This window comes from Piliocolobus tephrosceles, chromosome 4, assembly GCF_002776525.5.
Source record: "Piliocolobus tephrosceles isolate RC106 chromosome 4, ASM277652v3, whole genome shotgun sequence".
NCBI classification, from domain to species: Eukaryota; Metazoa; Chordata; class Mammalia; order Primates; family Cercopithecidae; genus Piliocolobus; species Piliocolobus tephrosceles.
In genome coordinates, this window is record NC_045437.1 from 45,161,381 (window position 1) to 45,185,882 (window position 24,502).

At 38.2% G+C, this 24,502-nt stretch overlaps 1 protein-coding gene and 1 non-coding gene across 3 annotated transcripts in view; one reads left to right on the forward strand and one right to left on the reverse strand.

Moving 5' to 3' along the window:
- POLK (DNA polymerase kappa) overlaps nucleotides 1-24,502 on the reverse strand; it is a 98,097-nt gene that overhangs the window by 49,815 nt on the left and 23,780 nt on the right. For both annotated transcript variants that reach the window (XM_023207993.1, XM_023207994.1), the window contains exons 2-3: nucleotides 7,002-7,149; nucleotides 1,166-1,285 (exon numbers count right to left, since the gene is read on the reverse strand). In XM_023207993.1, coding sequence (XP_023063761.1) covers nucleotides 1,166-1,285; nucleotides 7,002-7,136 — 255 coding nt within the window. In that variant the 5' untranslated portion in view covers nucleotides 7,137-7,149. The remainder of the gene's footprint in view (nucleotides 1-1,165; nucleotides 1,286-7,001; nucleotides 7,150-24,502) is intronic.
- Nucleotides 15,756-15,816, forward strand: LOC111539954. Its single transcript, XR_002730845.1, has one exon. It is a non-coding gene; the product is annotated as a U7 small nuclear RNA (small nuclear RNA).

Here is a 24,502-nt window from a genome sequence, read left to right on the forward strand (position 1 = left end):
GGTCAGGGACCCACTTGAGCAGGCAGTCTGTCCCTTCTCAGATCTCAACCTCCCTGTTGGGAGATCCACTGCTCTGTTCAAAGCTGTCAGACAGAGTCTGCATCTGCAAAGGTTTCTGCTGCTTTTTTTTTTTTCCTTCAGCTGCTGTGAGCTCCATGCAGATCGAGCACCCAGCGGCTTTGTTTACCTACTTAAGCCTCAGCAATGGCGGGCACCCCTCCCGCAGCCTCGCTGCTGCCTTGCGGTTAGATCGCAGACTGCTTTGTTAGCAATGAGGGAGGCTCCGTGGGCGTGGGACCCTCCCGGCCAGGTGTGGGATATATTGTCCTGGTGTGCCTGTTTGCTTAAAGCGCAGTATTGGGGTGGGAGTTACCCAATTTTACAGGTTTTGTGTGTCTCAGTTCCCCTAGCTAGGAAAAGGGATTCCCTTTCCCCTTGCGCTTCTCAGGTGAGGCGATGCCTTGCCCTGCTTCAGCTCTCGCTGGTCGGGCTGCAGCAGCTGACCAGCACCGATTGTCCAGCACTCCCTAGTGAGATGACCCCAGTACTTCAGTTGAAAATGCAGAAATCACCGGTCTTCTGTGTCGCTTGCGCTGGGAGTTGGAGACTGGAGCTGTTCCTATTCCGCCATCTTGCTCCGCCCCCCCCGTGTTTTGTCTTAAAAGTTCATGTACGTTTGGCATTCTAATCTATAGTGTGACTTTTTATTTTACTATAACATGGTTACGTTTTAAGTTACTTTCCAATTTATTTAGTTAACATATTCCTCAAATATTTTTTGCAACATCAGCATTGCAGAAACATGCCGCATTTATCCTGTGATCTTTTTCTAGCTGCGAAGTATGTATACAATAAAAAGAACATAGCTCTTTGAATTAAATCCTCGTTCTGCCAACTACCTGTCCTATCAAGCTGGGCAAGTTACTTAACCTAATTAAGACTTCATTTACTCATCTGTATAATAGAGGTGACAACGTCTAGGTGTGGAGTCTTTATGTAAATCAGCAGAGCAACACTCAGCAAAGTATGTTCATTTGCTGAATATGTATGCTTTACAATATAATAAACATTTACATTTCATCTTTTCAGTTATGACTTGACAATACATTTTAACTGTCAATTACTATTCTACAACTTCCACTTTATTTAACAATTTAATTAATACCTGTAATTTTGCTTTTCTTAGCTGTTGGCTGGTGATTTGAGCTTTTTGTTGCATCATATTTTCAATTCGTTGGTTGACCTGCTTTTCTTTCTTGAGCTCATTTCCATAAAATCTGGACCCCTATGGAGGAAAACAAAACAAAGCATAAGAAAAATATCTGAAGGAAAGCATCACTGTAGTATAACCTGGTGGCTGAGAGCACATACTCGGGAAACAGAAGATTAAATTTAAAACTTAGCTCTACTACTTACTAGCTAGGTGACCCTAAAATTATTTAATGTTTCTACATCTCAGTTTATTTGTAAGATGAATTTATTAGTAGTTAATTAAATTACAAGATTGTTGTGAGGCAGTACTTAGCATAGCACAAGCTCTCTGAGATGAATACAGATTTGCATTCAGAAAAGAACAGTATGTTCTAGGTAGGATCCACAGGGCATATCAAAGGCCTTAATGGGTTGGGTCATCAGTTATCTCTTGCATTAAAAAATACTCCTTACAAAGTATTTTCCAACATTTAATGTTAAGTCATTAAAGAAAATGTAGAAAATAATTCAAAAAACTGACCATCATTTCATCACTGAACATAGTGTCTATCCATTTATCTGGTTGATAGACATTTAGCTTATTTTCACTTTTTGGCTACAGTGAAAAATGCTATCATAAACATTTGTGGACAAGTTTTCATGTGGACATACATTGTCATTTCTCTCGGGTATGTACCTAGGAGCGGAGTTTCTGTGTCATATGGTACCTCTATACTCAACTTTTGAGGAAATGCCAGTCTGTTTTCCAAAGTGGTTGAACCATTTTATAATCCCATCAGCAATGCAGGAGGGTTCCAATTTCTCCACATCCTTGCCAATATTTGTTACTGTGTCTTATTTATTATAGCTATTCTAAGCAATAGTAGTATGAATGGCATCTCTTTGCGGTTTTTAAATTTGTATTTGCCTGATGACTAATGATACTGAGCATCTTTTCATGTGCCTAGAGCCATTTGTATATCTTCTTTACTGAAATGTCTATTCACATCTTTTGACCATTTTTTGATTCGGTTGCTTATTGAGTTGTAGACATTTTCTGTATATTCTGGATATAAGTCTTTTATTACATATGTGTTTTACAAATATTTTACCCAAGGCACACTGATCTCTTTCCTCCCCCTCTTCCTTCCTTCCTTCCTTCCTCCCTCCCTTCCTCCCTCCTTTCTTTCTCTCTCTCTCTTTCTTTCTTTTCTTTTCTTTTCTTTTATTTCTCTCTCTCTCTGTCTTTCTCTCTTTCTTTCTTGAGATTGGAGGTCTCATTATGTTGCCCAGGCTGGTCTCAAACTTCTGATCCTCCCACCTCAGCCTTCCAAAGTGTTAGGATTACAGGCGTGAACCACCACACCTGACCTTTTTATTTTTATTGCTGTCTTTTGAAGCGTAAACATTTTAAATTTTGATGAGGACCAATTCATCAACTTTCTTCTATTGACTGTCCTTTTAGTATCACATCTAAATTTCTGCCTAACTGAAGGTCTCAGAGGCTTTCTCAAATTTTCTCCTAAAATTTGTATTGTTTTGGCTCTTTAAGTCTATTTTGAGTTAATTTTGTGTATGGTATAAGGGTTTTGTTTTGTTTTTAATGACAGGGTCTCAATATGTTGCCCAGGCTGGTCTCAAACTCCTGGGCTCAAGTGATCCTCCTATCTCGGACTACCAAAGTGCTGGGATTACAGGTGTGAGTCACTGCACCTGGCCTTTTTATTTATCTTTATTGTCTCACTGCACTGGTTAGAACTGTTAGGACTATGTTGAGTTGAAAAGGTGAGAGTGGACATTCTTGCCTTGTTCCTAATTTTAGGGAGAAAGTGTTCAGTCTTCCATCATAAAGTATGATGTTCACTGTAGGTTTTTTTTTAAATAGATGTCCTTTACCAGATTGAGGAAGTACCCTTCTATTTCAAGTTTGTTAAGAGCTTTTAGCATGAATAGTGGTGGAATTTTATCAAATATGCTTTTTCTGAGTCTACTAAGATGATAGTGCGGTTTTGTGCCCTTTATTTTAATATGATGTATTACATTAATTGATTTTCAGATCTTTTTTTTTTTTTTTTCCTTTTTCTGAGAAGGAGTCTTGCTTTGTTGCCCAGGCTGGAGTACAGTGGCATGATCTTGGCTCACTGCAAACTCCACCTCTCGGATTCAAGCAATTCTTCTGTCTCAGCTTCCTGAGTAGCTGGGACTACAGGCATACGCCACCATGCCTGGCTTAGTTTTGAATTTTTAGTAGAGACGGGGTTTCACCATATTGGTCACGCTGGTCTTGAACTCCTGACCTCAGGCGATCCACCCGCCTCAGCCTCCCAAAGTGCTGGGGTCATAGGCATGAGCTTGGCCGATTTTTAGATCTTAAACCAACCTTGCTTTCCTAAGATAAATGCCATTTGGTTATGGTGCATAATCTTTTTGATATATTGTTTAAATCAGTCCTCTAATATTTTGTTGAGGACTTTTGTATTCATAATGATGTATAACCTTGTGTTTGGCTTTGGTTATCAGGGTGATACTGGCCTCATAGGAGTTGGGAAGTGTTCCATCCTTCTCTATTGTCTAGAAGAGCTTGTGGAATATTGGTATCATTCCGTCTTTAAATATTTGATAAAATTCACCAGAGAAGCCAAATGGCCTGGTCTTTTTTCTTTGATGGGGAGATTTTTAATTACTAATTTATTTCCTTATTATATAGATCTATTTAGATTCTCTGTATCTTCTTGAGTCCATTTTGAAAAATTGTAAACTTCTAGAAATGCCTCCAATTTATTGGAATTTGTTTTAAAATACTCTACTCCTCCCTCCAAAAATCAGCAGGGTAAGGGTAAGATAGATAAAACTACATTTGCAAAAATGTTGGTAATTGTTGATGCTGGGTGATGATTATATTGGGGATTTACTTTACTATTCTCTGTAATTTTCTATATATTTTAAATTTTCTGATAAGAGTTTTAAAAAAGGGGGCCGGGCGCGGTGGCTCAAGCCTGTAATCCCAGCACTTTGGGAGGCTGAGACGGGCGGATCATGAGGTCAGGAGATCGAGACCATCCTGGCTAACACGGTGAAACCCCGTCTCTACTAAAAAATACAAAAAAACTAGCCGGGCGAGGTGACGGGTGCCTGTAGTCCCAGCTACTCAGGAGGCTGAGGCAGGAGAATGGCGTGAACCTGGGAGACGGAGGTTGCAGTGAGCTGAGATTGCATCACTGCACTCCAGCCTGGGTGACAGAGCGAGACACTGTCTCAAAAATAAATAAGTAAAATAAAAACGAATTTTAAAAAAGTAAATTGTATTGCTATGGAATAGTAACAATTAGAAAATTCCAATTTAATCAAGATACCATTTATGATAAACTCACCTCATATACGAGGAATATATATTATTCTATGTATTTTTATATACCAATCATGTGATATGTGCCAATTATATACGTACCTATATATTTTTGATATATATCACATAAAATTTATATGAAAGCAAAGCTTCAAGAATACTCAAGATATTCTTGAAAAAGAACAAAGTGTAAAAAAAAAATTGTGCTAGCAGATATCAAGGCTTATTATAAAGCATGATAATAAAAAACATGCTGTACACATGCAAACATAGGCAAATGATCCAGTGGAACAGAAGAGAAAGCACAGCAGATCAGTAGGAAAAGGATGGACTATTTAATAAATTGTACTGCAATGCAGAGAATAGAGAGGGAGGATCAGATAGGGACATCTAGGGTAACCTACATATTCTATTTCTTAACCTAAAAACTAGATTCATAGGTTTTATTCTTTTTCTTCTTTTTGAACATCTTTACGATGAAAATATCAAAAAAGTCTCAAAGGCAGAAAAAACATGAATACAATAAACACGCATAAAACTATCACTCAGATTTAACAGCTGTTAACATTTTACTGTATATGCTTCATTACAAGTGAAACATTTTAAATTATAAATATCAAGATACTTAGCCATTCCACAGAGGATTTCGGTATGCATTTAAAAATAAGGCCATTTTCCCACCTCATCACAGTAGCATTTTCATAGCTAACAAAATTAATGATAATTCCTTAACTTTTATCTTGGAATTTTCAAAACTGCAAAACCTGAAAAAATAGTACAATGAACACCTATATATCCTTACCTAGATTTATCAATTAATATCCTGCTACATCTGATCTCTTCCCCAACTTCCATGTATGTATGTGTGCGCATGTGTATACACACACGTGCACACATACATACACACACACCCCTTCCCCTCCTTTTGGCTATACCATTTTAAAGTAAGTTGCTGTGGACATCACCATGCGTTTCCTAAGAATAAGGATATTCTCTTAAAGTTTGCATCTTTCTACACGTATATTAACACATGTATTGTGTTTATTAATGTACATAACATACATAATACAACATACTAATACACATTATATATTATGTATATATTATTAATGTATATTAATATTGATATACATTGATAATACACATAACACATTAATACATATATATTCTATATAATATATAAATGAAACAAAGAAGTGGTAAAAAAATTAAAGAATTCTTTTATGACCTTAAAGAAAGCCCTATGTAGTTGACATTCAACTACATAAAATGGAGCAAACAAAAAATTTCTGAACAGGAGGAACTAACTAATTATTGAATGTGCATATGTATATAGAATATATAATCAGAGTTCATAAAAAATGAAATACAAGTAATTTTTAAAATATCAAAAGAGTGCCAGGCATAGTAGCTCATGCCTATAATCCCAGCACTTTGGGAGGCTAAGGTAGAGGGATTGCTTGAGGCCAGGAGTTCAAGACTAGCCTAGGCAACATAGTGTGACCTCATCTCAACAAAAAATAAAAAGTTAGCCAGGCTTAGTGGCATGTGCCTATTGTCCTAGCTCTTCAAAGGCTGAGGTGAGAGGACCACTTGAGTCCAGGAGGGTGAGGCTGTAATGAGCTATTATTGTGCTACTGGACTCCAGCCTGGGTGACAGAGTGAGACGCTGTCTCAAAGAAAGAAAAGATATGCAACTAATTTTTCATAAAAGGAATACAAATTAATGCTATACTATATTACCTCAGATTGACAAATACAAATGTTTAGTAATACACTGTGTTGGCACAGTTTCAGTATGGTAATACACACATATTTGTGGTGGAAGTGTGAATTGACAGAAACACCATGGAGGGTAATTTGGCAATTCATAAAAATCACACATGCATATATTCTTTTGTGCTATGTGTAGTTGGTGAAACAATTCCACTTGCAGGAATCTCTTCTAGTTATACTTGCACATACAGAAAGTTATAAAATACAAGGTTATTCCCTACTTTACTAATAATGTTTGTAAAAATAAAAGACTACAAATGACATATATTTATCTATAAACTTTTTGGCTGGTTCAATAAATTACATTATATCCACACACACAGGCATACAAAGAATGAAGATCTTTAATTACCTATACAGAAAGAGCTCCAAGTTATATTAACTGAAAAAAAAAAAAAATCCAAATACCACAACAATTTCTCCCATTGGGGTTAAACAAAAGAAAGGTGAATAGGAACATGTACATTATTTTGGTTTTAGATGCCTATTATATGCATGTGAAATAGAAACCTGGATGGTAGGAACAACAGAATAGAAGGGAGATTATTCCATACCCTTTTGTAGTTTAAAAATAATATATATTGAAATATTGAAATATTAAATAAAAATGACATTCAAATGATTTTCTTTGAAACAGAAAGTTAAAAGGTCATTACATTACACATATCAAAAGAAACAAGAAACATACCTTTGTGGCTTCCATTATAATTTTGTTAATTTTCTCTTTATCTAATCCTTCCATTCCTGCTTTATTATCATTAAGTCCCATCCTAAGCAGAAGATCATCTTTGTAACTGTCACACTTCTCCTTTGTGCTATCCATGGTATAAACTTATCTGAAAAAGCATAAAGATAAACACTGCTTTTAAAACCATCTGTGGCCAGGTGTGGTGGCTCATGCCTGTAATCCAACCACTTTGGGAGGCTGAGGCGGGCAGACTGACTGAGCTCAGGAGTTCGAGACCAGCCTGGGTAACATGGTGGAACCCTGTCTCTACTAAAATACAAACAAAATTAGGCAGGTGTGACGGCGTGCACCTGTACTCCCAGCTACTAGGGAGACTGAGGCAGAAGAATTGCTTAAACCCAGGAGGCAGAGGTTGCAGTGAGCTGAGATTGCGCTACTGCACTCCAGCCTGGGCGACAGAGCGAGACTCTTGTCTCCAAAAAAAAAAAAAAACCAAAAAACAGAAAAAAACTCCAAAAAACATGTGGGGGGTAGGGGGACAGGAGCACCACGTACATCCATTATGCATCAATAAAAAAGTTTTAAAAATGTTAAATGGTATAGAAATCAGCAAAACAAAATTTTTAAATGACAGTTAAGAATTTTTAGCTACTAAAAATTATTACTCAGACTTTAAAAATTACAGTTGACTCTTAGACAACACAAGTTTGAACTGAGAAGATCCACTTATATTTGAATTTCTTCCGCCTCTGCCACGCTTAAGACAGAAAGACCAACTCCATTGCTTTCTCTTCCTTAGTTTATTCAACATGAAGACAATGAGGATGAAGATCTTTATGATCTACTTCCACTTAATGAATAATAAATGTATTCTGTCTCATTTATGATTTTCTTGATAACATTTTCCTTTCTCTGGCTTTCTTTATTGTAAAAATAGAGTACAGAACAAATATAACATACAAAATACATATTGATCAACTGCATACCTTATTAGTAAGGCTTCCAGTTAACAACAGGCTATTAGTAGTTACGTTCTTCAGGAGTCAAAAATTATATGTGAATTTCTGATTGTGTGTGGGCAGGGTCCCTAGACCCTGTGGTATTCAAGGGTCATCTGTATTATCACAAGATTATGATATTTTTGGAGAGAAGAAAGGAATTAGCATTTTCTGCATGCTCCATTCTAGCTACTATGCTTAGGGCACTATATGCGAGGGTCATAACAGCCCTGAAAGATAGGTACTATTCTCCATACAAAAAGATAACAAACCAGAGTCTTAGAACATGTCTATTGAGAAATTTGCTAACAAGTGGCAAACATGTGTTGGAACCCAGGCATGAGTACAAAACTTATGTTTCTACCCAGATTAAAACATGGTATAGAAATATAAAATAATACTTCCTCTACTATACATGTTAAGTTCAACTGCATTTATTATCTACTATATGCAGATCTCCTTCTTAAGGCAATGAAAAAATACAGAAAAAAAAAAAAAAAAACCTAGAAAGTTAAGTCACCTCTAAGGTTAAGAAAAATCCTTTCAAATAATAAATCTTTAATATCTTTATATACTTTATAGTTTACCTTCACATACCTTAGCTTTTAAAGATATTTACAACCATGCAAAACAGACCTGGTTATTTTCATATTAGGGAGAAAAAAATGAACTTCAGCAAGATTGAATGAATTGCCATCACAACTGTTAGTAAGTGGAAGAATTGGGAGTTGAATGCAAGCCTTCTTACTTCAACTCTGATGCACTCCATGATATTACAGTTGCCTCCGATTTGGGGATCATGTATACTATAAATAAGTGGCTAGGTGAACAGTTGTCATGAATCTAAAATAAATTATAATTGTGACTTATTTGCATGATTTAGAGAGGGCGCCAATTTACTCTACTCTGCCTTGAGGATCTTCCCTTAACAATGTTGCTTCTTTTTTTGGCACCGGCAAAGAATAAAAATAATTTTGGAAGGGACTCTGAATAGTGTGACTATTAGTGGTAGTTCCACTAGGAAAAGAAGTATACATCATGGTAGTTCTCAAACTTTGCTGCACATTAGGCCCACCTGGAGAGCTGTGACGCCAATGATCCTCCCATACCAAATAAATCAGAAGGTCTGGGAGTAGCAGCCAGACAGGAGTATTTTAAAGAGATGCCCAGGTAATTTCAATGTGTCCCAAAGTATAGGAACCACTGGTACAGATGTTGTTTCGTAGTGCCCAGGGGAATATAGGTTGGTTTTTTTGTTATCATTTGAATTTTTTCCCTTCAACTATCACACTGAGCTAATATTACTCTACATTTTGCCTTATGCTTCATTAATCCAATTACTTGTCAGTTTCTAGTAAAGCAGGTGAATGTAATTCAGTCACAATTTCACCATACCTTCACTACTAGAGAGTGAAATGGCTAAATGCAAACATCCTACATTTAAGCTGTCTTGCCCATATATTTCTGGGTTTGTCATTATTGTTATTCACATTCACTCATTCATTCATTCATTCATTCATTTATTCATTCACAGATGAAGTCTCACTCTATCACCCAGGCTGGAGTGCAGTGGTGTGATCTCAGCTCACTGCAACCTCCGCCTCCTGGGTTCAAGTGTTTCTCCTGCCTCAGCCTCCCAAGAAGCTTGAACTACAGGCACACACCACCACGCCTGGTTAATTTTTGTATTTTTAGTAAAGATGGGGTTTTGTCATGTTAGCCAGGCTGGTCTTGAACTACTCAAGTGATCCGTCTGCCCCAGTCTCCCAAAGAGCTGGGATTACAGGTCTGAGCCACTGCACCTGGCTGTTGTTGTTTTTTAGAGACAGGGGTGGGTTGCCCAGGCTGGACTTGAATTCCTGGGCTCAAAAGATCCTCTCACATCAGCCTCCCAAATAGCTGAGACTGAAGGCACATGCCACAACTCCTGGCTGCCTTGCCCTTTAAATGATGAAATGTATAAATGGAAAAGAAATATTATTGAATGCCTACTCTTTACATATGATATATTAATTGCTTAGCCAAAAAACTCTTGAGGAGAGACCAGGTGCAGCACCTCATGACTAATCTTAGCACTTTGTGAGGCCAAGGCAGGAGGGCTGGTTAAGCCCAGGAGTTCAACACCAGCCCTGGTAACACAGTGAGACTCCATGTCTACAAAAATAAAAGTAAAAAATTAGCCAGGTGTAGTGAGTGATGTGCACCTGTAGTCTAAGCTCCTTGGAAGGCTGAGTTTGGAGTTTCACTTGAGTGTGGGAGGTCAAGGCTACAGTAAGCCATGGTCATGCCACTGCACTTCAGCCTGGGCAACAGAGCAGGAAACTGCCTCAAAAAAACCAAACCAAACAAACAAACAAACAAAAACTCAAGAGTTGGTTTTGGTGCTTGAGTCAAAAGAACTGGGCTATGGGCAATCCTGGGACAAGGCAAAATTGTGAGATAGGTAGAGTTAGTTTTTTGCTACCTTCCTGCTTATTGGTATCTAATTACCATGAAACTTTTGTCCAGTTTCATAGGCAATTGTTGACTATCATCCACATGCCAATGACTTACAGGTTTATAGCACCAGTCCAAATACCTGTTTGACATTTCAAGTTTAACATGTCCAAAAGGAATCTTTTCATCTGCCTCCATCCCCTCCAACCAGCTCCATTTACAGCCTTCCTGGTATCCACTGAGGGCAACTCTAATCTATTCCAGTTGCTCATGTAAATAACCCAGGACTCATCCTTGACCACTCTCTTTCTCATACACCCACATCCAAACTATCAGGAAATCCTGTGAGCTCTGCTTTCAAAATCACCCTGAATTTATTCAGGTTACTAGTTAAAAATATAAGGCACAGCTGGGAGCAGTGACTCATGCCTACAATCCCAGCACTTTGGGAGGCCGAGGTGGGTGGATCACCTGAAGTCAGGAGTCCGAGACCAGCCTGGCCAACATGGTGAAACCCTCTCTACTAAAAATACAAAATTAGCTGGGTATGGTGGCACATGCCTGTAGTCCCATCTACTCAGGAGGCTGAGACAGGAGAATCGCTTGAACCCAGGAGGCAGAGGCTTCCGTGGGCTGAGACTACACCACTGCACTCCAGCCTGGGCCAGACAGAGCAAGACTCCATTTCAAAAATAAATAAATAAATAAATAAATAAATAAATAAATAAATAACAAATAAATAAGGTTGGGCGTGGTGGCTCACGCCTGTAATCCCAGCACTTTAGGAGGCCGAGGTGGGTGGATCACCTGAGGTCAGGAGTTTAAAACCAGCCTGGCCAACATAGAGAAACCCCACGTCTACTAAAAATACAAACATTAGCTGGGTGTGGTGGTGCACACCTGTAGTCCCAGCTACTAGGTAGGCTGAGGCAGGAGAATCCCTGGAGCCTGGGAGGCAGAAGTTGCAGTGAACTGAGATTGTGCCACTGTACTCCAGCCTGGGCCACAGAGCGAGACTCTCTCTCTCAAAAAAAAAAAAAAAAAAAAAAAAAAAGAAATGAAACAAAGAAGAACAAGGTCAGGGGTTTGAGACCAGCCTGGCCAATATGGTGAATCCCCATCTCTACTAAAAACATAAAAATTAGCTGGGCGCAGTGGCAGGCACCTGTAATCCCAGCTACTTGGGAGGCTGAGGCAGGAGAATTGCTTGAAACCAGGAAGCGGCAGTTGCAGTGAGCCAGGTTGCAGTGAGCCAAGATCATACCACTGCACTGCAGCCTGGGCGACAGAGTAAGACGGTGCCTCAAAAACAAACAAACAAACAAACAAACAAAAATATATATATACACACACACATATATACACACACATATAAGGCAAACTTTTGCTTTTGGTAGTAATAAAGATGGAAACTTAGAATTTTTAAGAAGGAATTCTAAGGAAAAAGTTTTAGTGTGGTAGGGTTCCTTCCCACCTGTAAGAGGTAAAAGAAGCTATATAAAAAATATCACACTGTGATCAAAGTCATCTGGAATTAATCTACCAGAAAATATGCAAAATATACCAAAAGTAATAAGAGAAAAGGGGAGGAGAAAGGCGATGGGGGAAAGGAAGGTGGGGGAGACAGAGAGAGAGAGAGAAAGAGAGAGAGAGAGAGAGGAATATGGAAAGCTAAACTAGAGTAAGTTCCTAGGTGGAGCTTGTTTCCTATTTCTAATATACTATAAATAACCAAATGCAATAATTTCCTCAGAAAACCTTTATATACCTTAAGGATATATACTATTTTAAATCTCCCAAATATTCAAATATTTAATACTTTGAACAGATTAAGCACCTGGCACAGAATTTCAGACTGTGATTAAATGTTCTTGTTATTCTCTATAAATTTAAATACAATGAATTGAATTGGGGATATTACTCTACATTTAAAGTAGTGATTTTCAAACCAATACATCTTATATGATCTACTTTAAAATTTCCTTTTTCATTTTCATTTACTGTAAAAATACTTTTTTAAATTTCAAGAAAATAAAAAAACACAATTTCAAGACTTTAACAGATTATTTTCCCATGTTCTCCAATTATTTTACACACAGATACATGAAAACATACACTGAAACCATATGGCCACAATTTTTATATGACAAAAATGAAAGTATAGGTGCAACTTTGAATTTTTAGTTTTTAATATTTTTTGCAAAATAAGAGGAAAAATCTTTCAAAAATATTTTAAACTGGATTTGAACGATTTTCTCATTTACATGTGTCACTGAGAGAAAGAAATATGAAACCCCACAGATCCTAAACCAAGAGTATATATGCTAAAAGAAAACTCAAGTTTCTCACCAGAGACAGAAGGCCTGCCTTGTGAGAACCGTGCACGTATTCTCTTCTACCATGCATGTATTGCCTTTCTCCTTTTTAAAATTCATTTAATTGGTTCTAATGAAGAAGAATGGGACAGACGGAAATTTAAAAACCTATACTCTACTTCATCCTACAGACATTAAATTCATTCTTATAGAACAGTAAGCGGAAATTATCTTATTTTGACAGGATGAATAATATTCTGATATAAACATATTACCTACAGTGTCAATTCAAAGGTAAATTCCCCAAGCCCCAAGCTTTTGTTTTTTTTTTTTTTTTTTTTTTTGAGACAGAAGACGGAGTTTTGGTCTTGTTGCCCAGGCTGGAGAGCAATGGCGCAACACTGGCTCACAGCAACCTCTGCCTCCCAGGTTCAAGCGATTTTCCTGCCTCAGCCTCCCGAGTAGCTCGGGAGCTGGGATTACAGGCATGCGCCACCAGGCATGGCTAATTTTGTATTTTTAGTAGAGATGGGGTTTCTCCATGTTGTTCAGGCTGGTCTCAAACTCCTGACCTCAGGTGATCCGCCCACCTCAGTCTCCTAAAGTGCTGGGATTACAGGTATGAGCCACTGCGCCCAGCCTCCAAGTTTTTAAGTTTCTATTTGGATGATGAGATGCATATTTTATAAAAAGCCTTCCAGGTTCTTTAACAATGAAAACTTTAACTCAGAAATAAACATACTCAAGACATTTAATATGTGTGAAAATCTAAGTTTTTATCTTATAGGAGTTGATTGTTTCTTGGAATGTTGACTCGACATGAAGGAGATAGGCTGGGAGTTTCTGTGGGCACTAGTTGTAGGCAAAAATATCTATCTAGATAAAAGTGATGCTAAACAGACTAATTTTGTTTCATTAAAGTGCACAGGTCTTAAGGGATAAGTTCATACTAATGTCCTTAGAAAAAGAGAAAACATTTCTCCTGGCTCAGGGTTGTGATTACAGCACTTTGAGAGGCCACGACGGAAGGATCATTTCAGGTTAGGAACTCAAGACCAGCATGGGCAACATTGTGAGACCCTGTCTGTCTACACAAAAAAACAGCCAGGTGTGTTGACATGTGCCTGTAGTCCCAGCTCCTTGGGAGGCTGAGACAGAAGGATCGCTTGAGCCCAGGAGTTCGAGGCCATGGTGAGCCATGATTATGCCACTGCACTCAGCCTGGGCGACAGAGCAAGACTTTTTAAAAGACAGGGTGACGAAGCCTGTGTCTTTAAAAAAAAAAAAAAAAAATTACAACAGAAGTCAGGATAATAGGGTAGGGTTACATTACAAATAAGAAATTGAGATATTGTGCTATTTATCTCTATGCTACACTCCACACTATTGGAAGGAAAATACCTAATAAAATCAAAAAGAGTTGTGTAAGCTATTATTATTTTCCTGTCCTGGAAAAATGATCCTTTCAATTGTCCCCTTTGCCAAACTGCTCCTAAATTTCTTCTGAGTTCTAACCTTGATATTGTTTCTTGATCCACTGCTCCTGACTTTTTAGTTTTCTTACAGCTCTAATAGTGTATGGCAGGGGTTTAAAACTCCTTAGCAACATAACCCCGTTCAAATGAAACTTTAGATAAAAATCTCAAGTATTTCCCTAGATCTCTGTTCTACTAATGTTACTCTACAGCTCTTCTATAATTTTTTCATATATATTCTATCACTAATTTAAAAGAATAAATGGGTAACCTACACAAAGGGGAAAGCTCATAGTAAACTTCATTTATTTGATTCTCCAAATTCCTTTGAAATATTTATGTGAGTAGGGTGTGGTGGCTTATGCCTATAATCCCAGCCCTTTGGGGGGCCGAGGTGGGAGGACTGCTTGAGCCCAGGGGTTTGAGACCAGCCTGGGCAACACTGTGAGGCCCTTGTCTCTACAAAAATATTTAAAGAATAGCTGGGCAGTCCCAGCTACTTGGGAGGATGAAGTGGGAGTATCTCTGAGGCCTAGTAGGCTCAGAGCCTAGGCTCTGAGGCTTAGGCTGCAGTAAACCACGATAGTGCCACTGCATTCCAGTCTGGGTGACAGACACACCCTTTCTCAAAAAAAGAAAAGAAACAGAAAAAGAAATACTTATGTGAACACTAACATACATTGCGATTGTTACCAACTCAAAGACCGCAATAACAGTTGTTTACTATTGATGAATTTTAAAAGATGGTTTCCATAGCAAATAAGCTCTGAAAATCATTATTCTATTTTCTTCCTAGTCATATCATACATGCCTAAATACCAAAAACAAAAAAAATTAAACATCCCAAAAACACTGCTTTGGGACTTGCCAAACATGATAAAAAAAAAAAAAAAATCAGCAAGAGGTTGTGGTCTTGGAGTGATTAAGCCAAAATGACTTAGAAACATAATCACATACCTTCCGCCTGCCCAATAAATTGAAAAAGAAAAAATCCTTAATAATCTTTTTTTCTTTTAAGATCACACTGTTAAAAAGAGCTTTACTTTTAAAATATTGACAGTCCATTTGGAAACTATTATTAACAAATAATTACACTATAAAAATACACTTAAACAGCTGGGCACGTTGGCTCACACCTATAATCCCTGCACTTTGGGAGGCTGAGGTGGGTGAATCACCTGAGATCAGGAGTTTGAGACCAGCCTGGCCAACATGACGAAACCCCACCTTTACTAAAAATACAAAAAACTGGCTGGGCATGGTGGCGTGCCCTGTAATCCCAGCTACTCAGGATGCTGAGGCAGGAGAACTGCTTGAACTCGGGAAGTAGAGGTTGCAGTGAGCTGAGATCGCACTGCTGCATTCCAGCCTAGGCAACAAGGGCACAATTCCATCTCAAAAATAAATAAATAAATAAATAAAAAATAGAACCACTTAAACACATATTATGTAAAAAGCATCTGATAATAAACAACAGCATCTGGGATTTGCACTAAATTAGTAAAAATAATTATTCTCAATTGATGAGATGAATGTTACAGTTTTTCAGAATTTGTCTAACAGGTTTTCCGGTCTTCACCAGAAAGCTCCCACCACCCCTGCCAAAAAAATATTGATGAGATGATATCTCTCTCTCCTCTGAAATACTATAACTTGGTTTGTATTTAGTAATATTTATTTTTTTTGAAGTTTCAAAAAACACTAATGGAAGGTTTATGAAAGAAAGCATAGGTTATAAAACATTGCAAAACACCAAGCTAGATTAGTTCATCAAACTATCACAACATGTGGTTTATGTTAGCTTAATTTTTTTCATAAAATAAAAAGCAGTCTAGACTTGCCGGTAACTTTTTTAAAATTAATGAGATCTAAATATGCTGCTTATTTTAAGAAGGCTTAAAAAATGTGCACATGGTACATATAGCATTATGAAAATTCATAAAATGTTAACGGTAATCTCCAGCATATGAAGTACTTATTTCTATACTACAAAGTACACTAAAAAATAAAATTTGAACTGCAAATATACATTTTCTAACACTACTAAAATAATTATTATAAAATATACATTTCCTAACACTACTAAAATAATTACTTTCAATAATACTTCACAGATGCTAGGAAAGCACAAAAGGCACAACAAACTAATGTCATAATGTGTAATTAAGTGACCTGTTTCTAACAAATAGAATATAGCAGAAGTAGAAGTGATGGAATGTAACATCTAAAAATGGGTTAGGTTAGTGGGGCCAAGATGGCAGACTAAAAGCAGCTCATGTGCACTGCTCTCACAGAGAATAAGCAAAAGGGCTAGTGAACACTAACCCTGCAGGCTGATCATCTGAGAAACAATGTTGGGATCTATCGAGGCAGCAGGGGAACACAGAGAGCACAGAGGAATGAAGCTGGGCACCAGCTTGTCTGGGCTGAGCACAGAGTCAGGAGAACCACATCTGGAAGGGTGAGTGAGAGCCCCCAGGGGATTCATACTTTCCACAGGGACCTGTGCAAGACTGGGAATGGGAGATTCCCCCTGGCCACCCTGTGCCCCCTATCCCCCCGCTTCTAGACTGAGGCAGAGAGCCACTGGGATGTTTGGTGGAGGCAACTCTGAAGTGCAAGGGGACCTCTATAAGCCTTGGGCCCTGGAGCAGATCAGCACCAGTGTTATAGCCCCAATAGAGGCTGCCACTGCAGTGCCTGAAAGCAGTATTTCTCCACTACTCCTTGCTGGATGGGGCTCAGCAACAGTCTCCAGCCCAGTGGTCCTGCTTCAGCCAGAATTTGGCTGGCCACTCCACCTACCCTTGCCACAGGTAGCCAGGCAGGCAATGCTTGCTAGAGCTTCTAGCCCAGCAATCCTGTTTCTGTGTGAACTCAGCTGAAGGATGCAGCTTCCTGTCATCCCAAGAAACACCCGGACAGCAAATTACATGACCCTACCCGCCCCTGTCACTGGTAGTCAGGCCAGCAATGCTTGTGAGAACTTCCAGCCCAGCGGCTCCACATCTGTGTGAACTCAGCAGGAGGGTGCAGTTTCCTGTTGTCCCAGTAAACACCAAGACAAGAGAGCATGCCACCCTGCCCATCCCTGCCTCTGGTAGCTGGGGGGACAACACATGCTAGAGCTTCCGGCCCAGAGGTCCTGCTTCTGTGGGAACTCAACTGGTGGGCACAGCCTCCTATTGTCCCAGCAAACACCCAGGGGGCAGGGTGGGTGCCTCCACCCACGCCCACCACTGGTAGCCAGGTGAGCCATGCCTGCTATATAGCTTCTGGACCAGTGGTCCTGCTTCTGCCTGAATTTGCCGAGGGGGTGCAGCCTCTTGTTGCCATGGAAACAACCAGATAGCAGAGCAGGCAATTCTACCCACCCTGCCTCTTGTAGCCAGATGGGCCACAACTACTAGAACTTCCAATTCAGGGTTCCCACTTCTACCTGAACTCTACGGGCAGGCACAACCCCATGCTTCCCCAGGAAGCACACAGATAGTAGATTAGGGCTGATGTGGCAAGAATGCAGCCTCTCTGCCAACTGAGGACCCCAACTGAGGAAGCTCTGTGGACCAGAACACCCTCCAAAAAATGCAGGCACAGAGAAAGTGATCAGAGGGCGTTCCTCCAAGACCCAGGAACAGACTAGAATCAAAGCTCGTCAACTGAATCCACCTTATACCATAATCAAATCCCCAAGGGCATCAAAGAAGAGAAAAGCAAAAAAATCCATCCAAAGGACAGCAACATCAAAAACTGAAAGAACATCAGCCTACACAAATGAGAAAGAGCCAGCACAAGAACTCTAGCAACTCAAAAAGCCAGAGTGTCCTCTTACCTCCAAACGACCACACTAGTTCCCAGGCAATGGTTCTTAACTAGGCTGAAATGTCAGAGACAGAATTCAGAATATGGATAGAAACGAAGATCATCAACATAGAGGAGAAATACAAATAGATTCAGCTTTTTGAATACCCTGAAATGTGAGAAACATAAAGAAAAAAACATTTGGGATCAACTGGAGATCTTCCCAGTAATCCAAAGGGTAATTTCTTCAATAATCATGGCATCTAAAATGGCTTATTTTCTCCAGACATTACCTAACCTAAAAACTGAAAAATCAACTATCAAGAAAATAGGGCCCTGTATTTCTACTTAAAGGAAAAGGGAAAGTAAAGGGAAAGCATTATTTATAAAAAGTAAGTTTTTGTTGTTCTTAGCCATTTTATGTGAATTTGAGTGAACTAAGATTTACTGCAAAATTTGTGCTGATAATTCTATTGTATCTCCTGGAATGTAAGACTGGATATGAAGGGTACGATTTCATCTATGTGTATACGTTGATACTCAATTATATGTATGTACTTATATAATTGAAATGTATTAAGTATTTTTTTTACACTATTTCAATCTAAAAGATCTCTACATACTCCAGTATACATTTTGATATGTTTATATATATATTACAAGATTATAATCTGTGTACTTGGCCTTTCATATCCATGGGTTCCACATCTGTGTATTCAACATACTGTATATAAAAAATTTTTTTTAATCTGTACTGAACATGTACAGACATTTTTCCTTGTCATTATTCTCTAAACAATAGTATAACAACTATTTATACAGCATTTACAACTATTTGTATAGCATATACTATGTAACAGTATAACAATTACTTATACAGCATCCAAACCATGCATCCATGGTTTGTGTGTGTTCCTCTCCAAATCTCATGTTGAAATGTGATCCCGAATGTTGGAGTGGGGCCTAGTGGGAGGTTTCTGGGTCATGGGGGTGGGTCATGGGGGTAGGTCATGACCTATGACCTTCATGAATGGCTTAGTGCCCTCCTTGTGTTAGTAAGTGAGTTCTTGCTCTGAGTTCAGAGTTCACAAGAGATTTGGTTGTTAAAAAAAGTATGGCATCTTTCCCCTCTCTCTTTTGCTCCTGTTCTCTCCATGTAATGTACCTGCCTCCCCTTTGCCTTCTACCATGATTGGAAGCTTCCTGAGGCCCTCACCAAGAGTGGATGCTGGCCCCATGCTTCCTATATAGCCTGCAGAACCATGAGTCAAAATAAATCTCTTTTCTTTATAAATTACCCAGTCTCAGATATTCCTTTAAAGCAATGCAAATGGACTAACACAATTGGGTATTCTAAGGAATCTACAGATGATTTAAAGTCTATGGAAGACTATATAAAGGTTATATATAAATGCTATGCCATTTTATATCAGGGGCTTGAGCATTCATGGATTTTGGTGTCTGTGGGAGGTCTGGGAGCCAATCCCCCATGGATATGAAGGGATAACTATATTCACTTAATGTAATGAAAATATATAACTTTATATTTTATAATATCTATTTCATTATATTCTATTTTTGTTTAAGAGACAGGATCTTGCTTTGTTGCTCAGGTTGGAGTGCAGTGGCACAATCATAGCTCACTGTAACCTCAAACTTCTGGGCTCAAGTTATCCTTCTGACTCAGCCTCCAGAGTAGGTAGGACTACATGTATGTGCCACCTTGCCTGAATTTTTTTTTTTGGTAGAGTGGAGCTCTTGCTATGTTGCCCAAACTGGTCTCGAATTCCTGGCCTCATGTGATCCTCCTGCCTAGGCCGTTCAAAGTGCTGGAATTATAGACATGAGCCACCAGGCTCCAACACACACTAATTCTAATACAGCATCAATGTTTACTCCAATGATAAAAGTTCATGTTGCTACAAAAAAAATTTATATCAGAATGCATAAAAGGGAAACAAAGATAATAAATACATCATGCAACAATCCAGAAAGAATGATATTTATTATAATATTTTGGGATACTTCATTACTTTCTTCTATGTCTAGTTCCTCACATATTTTATACAAAAATGACATCATGCTATTCATACTGCTTTGTAACCTTTTTTCCCCTCTTAATCATAGAATTATTTTTATTTAAATAATTATGGAACTATAGAATCATTTTTCTTCCATATTTTTTCTACTTATATGGAGTATAAGTGTGTAATCTATACATTTTACACATAGTTGATTTCATCCTACATATCGTTTTGCAGTCTGTGTTCTTTATTTAAGACTGTATGAAGGGAAATTTTCCATGCCATCATGATGTGTCTGGGCATCTGAATTTAGTTTGGCCATTTGGGAATGGCTGAACTTTAACTTCATGCTTCAAAATCTTTGTCTGACAGTACCAATATTGTAATATTATTTTTAATGGCTATGCAGTATTACACTGTATGGTTGAACTATATTTTATATAACAGCTCCCTAATGACAGCAGTTAGGTTGTTTCTAATTTTTCTCTATTATAAAAAATGCTGTGATGAATATCTATGCCCATAAATTTTTAGGCACTGGTCTTAATAAGACAGATATTTTAAAAGCAACGCAAGGAATTCTTTAACAAGTGGTCTTCTTACCTTCTTACCTATCAGCCTGCCTGGTTATCTATTCCTTTCCACAAAGATTTTGAGATACCTTATAAAAAGAATTAAAAATTTAAGTGAAAGCAAAACTACCAGGTTAAGAGAAGAAAAGCAGGTATGTATGTCAACAGCAAAGTCCAAATAGTTGATCTAAGAATAAAACTATATATATACACATACACATGTATATGTGTGTATTGTGTGTGTATATATATATATAAAATATTTTTTGAGACAGGGTCTCACTCTGTCACCCAGGCTGGAGTACAGTCACACAATCCTGCCACCTCAGCCTCTCAAGTAGCTGGGACCACAGGCGTGTACCACCAAAACTAGCTAATTTTATTTTATTTTTTTGCAGAGACAGTGTCTCACATGCCCAGGCTGCTCTAGAACTCCTGGGCTCAAGCAATCCTCCTGCCTTAGCCTCCCAAAGTGCTGAGATTAGGGGTGTGAACCATTGCACCTGGCCAAAACTACATCTTAAGATTTCCAACTGGAATAAAAACAACATGTTTGATTATATAATTCTTTTTGAAGGAACAAAACGAAGCATAACCTCCTTGGAGACTTTTTTATGTAATGAATTATATTTAGAAGCCAAATTTAATACACAATATCCTTCACTACCATTCATATCAAATGCAGAAACAAAGTCAAAAGGGGTATCTTATGGTTTATGCTTATGAACATTAAAACTCTAATCAGACTGAGAGATAAACTCCACATACCTAGCTGACTCTCTTTATCTACTTTAGATACCTCTTTTACTTCAAAGGAAAATAAATGGTTTTAGGTATTAAAATATTCACATTAGGCCAGGTGCGGTGGCTCATGCCCATATCCCCAACACTTTGGGAGGCTGAGGCAGGTGGATCACTTGAGGCCAGGAGTTCGAGACCAGCCTGGCCAACATGGCAAAACACGTCTCTAGTAAAAATACAAAAATTAGCTGGGTGTGGTGATGCACATCTGTAATCCCAGCTACTCAGGAGGCTGAGGCATGAGAATCACTTAAACCTGGGAGGCGGAGGTTGCAGTGAGCCAAGATGGTGCCACTGCACTCCAGCCTGGGCAACAGGGCAAGACTCTGTCTCCAAAACAAAAAGTCACATTAAATCAGAAGTTTATCTCCAACTGTTTAAATTATCGTTTTAAAATACCATGAAAAATACTGAAAAAGAAAAGAAATAAGGAGACAAAAAAAAAAAAAAAAGGGGGCACCAAATGGGACAAAGAATGATTGGATAAAGTTTAATTTACATAGTAAAATTCTTATTAATTAGGTGCTGAGGGTATTGTTTTCTAAGACAGAAAAATGTCCCCTCTCATTTCCTTTTCTGAAAATAAGAGCTTCCTAAATCTTGTTTGTGCTGAAGTCAAAGCAGTAGTAAAAGTGATTTCCCTTTTACAATACTGTCAGTGGTTTCTTCCCTTTTTTCTTTTTTTTTAAAGAGACGGAGTCTCGCTCTTCCCTTTTCAAGATAGAGCCAACCTCTCTAAAGTTGAACAAAAATGAAACAGATAAAAATAGAAAATACGAAATTCTATAAAGGTTGGTTATATTTATTATGAAAGTTTAAAACATGCATATATAAATGGTAACTAATGTTTTCCAACAATTTACCATTTGCCAAGCAGATACTAAGTGCTTAGGAAGCATCCTCTCATTGCTACTCATGATTACTCATTAGTTTAGATATTTCATTAAAGTATCTTTAACACATAAGGAAATTGAGGTTAGAGAATTTATATAATTCACCCATGATCACAAGAGGTACTCAGGCTGAAACTCAAATCCAGATTCTGTCTCCGAAGCCCGTGTTCTTAATCAGTATGCCAAATATACAACTCTGCCTAAGATGCCAGTTTTAATCTTCATTCTCAAAAGATATTTTCATCAGATTTAGAATTGAATCGACAGTTTTTTTTTTCTTTCAGTACTTTAAAGATGTTGCTCCACTGTTTTCTAGCCTCCATTATTTCTGGTAAGGCCATGATCACTCAAATTGTTGTTCCTCTATGTATGTTTTCCTTTTTTGAGAAACTTGTGGCCATTACAATTGTTTCTTCTTCTTCCTATAATCTCTCTCTCATCTCCCTTTGGAGGTTCAATTACCTGTTACTCCTGTTATTATTCCTTTGCTATTGTTCCACAGGTACCTGAGTTTCCTTTTCTGTTTTTTTTTTTTTTTTTTTTTTTATCTTTTCCCTTACTCTTCTTCATATTGGTTATTTTGTATTGCTATCTTCGAACTGACAGACTAATTCCTCTGTCATTTCCATTCTGCTATTAAGTCCATCTAGTAACATCATTTTGATTTCAGATATTGTATTTCTTAGTTCTACAGTTTCCATTTGATTTTTTATATTATCTTTTTTGCTGAGATTTCCTTTCTTTTTAGTGAAACATATTTCTTTACTTCATTAAGCACAGTTTTAATAGTTGCGTTAAAGTCTTTGTCAGATAGTTCCAACATCTGGATCATCTTGGGGTTACCATCTGTTGACTTGTCTTTTCTTTGAAAATAGTTCACATTTCCCTGGCTCATATATCAAGTAATTTTAGATTGTATCCTGGATATTGTAAATGCTGTGTTGTAAGAACTCTGGATTCTGGTTAATCTTTCTGAAGAGTGTTAATATTTTTGTTTTAGCAGGCAAATAAACTCTAACTGAAAACTCTCTATGTCTGGTGAGGAGAGACTCAGATCTCAGTTCAGATTGCTTTCAATTTGCCCTGGGCATGCATGTAGACTATGCAAGTCAGAGAGTCAGATGAAGCTTTTATATGGCATTTAGAATTTCCATTCTCTGGCTCTCTCTTTTCTTGGGTTCCTTCCCTACTCTTTGGCAGCACTGGCCCCCTTTCCCTGGTTCTTTTGGACAGAATAGTGGGGGGCTTCCTAGTGAAACATTAGTTGTGCCATACTGTGTCTGCCCTCAAGGCAAAGCTGCAAAGAATGAGAATCTCACTCTGTAAGGGTTGCTTTGTCAAAGTTTGATACCTTCCAAAATCTATCTGCTTTTTGTTCCAGACACCACAAGTAACTGATTTTTATATTTTTTTTCTAGGTTTTCAGTCATGTGCAGGAGCTTACTTCTCCCTACTGGAAGTAGAAGTTTCTTAAAAATTTAAAAGCACATAAACTCATACATAATTTACTTCATATTCCTAAAGTACTAAAATAACTTTTGCTCTCCAAAGTGCAGCTATTCCACATGTTTAAACAGATGTTTGCTGACAGCACTGACTTCTCCAAGATCCAAAGCGAGGAGAGCAGTCAATTAAACTCTAGTCTCTTCTAAAATTTTAATCCTAGGTTGGTTTCAGATGGGTTAACACAGTCATTCAACCCTCAAGTATTTAAGGGAGGCACCTGGAACTGACTCAGTTCCTAGATTTAAACCTGTTCAGTGAACTGTCCACCCCCATCTTCAAAGTACAGAGATAAAACAGGTTCTTGTATTCTCTATGAGAACCTCCGCCTATTCCTGCTTCCTCTTATCTGCCCTTTTTACAATCTGAAAGTTTTTTTTTTTTTTTTTGAGATGGAGTCTCACTCTTGTTACCCAGGCAACCTCGGCTCACTGAAACCTCCACCTCCCGGTTTCAAGTGATTCTCCCGCCTCAGCCTCCTGAGTAGCTGGGATTACAGGCGCCCGAAAGCACACCCAGCTAATTTTTGTATTTTTATTAGAGACAGGGTTTCACCATGTTGGTCAGGCTGGTCTTGAACTCCTGACCTCAGGTGATCTGCCTGCCTCGGCCCGCAAAGTGCTGGGATTACAGTTTTAAGCCATGGCGCCCAGCCTACAATCTTAAAGTTTTATCTGTCTCTG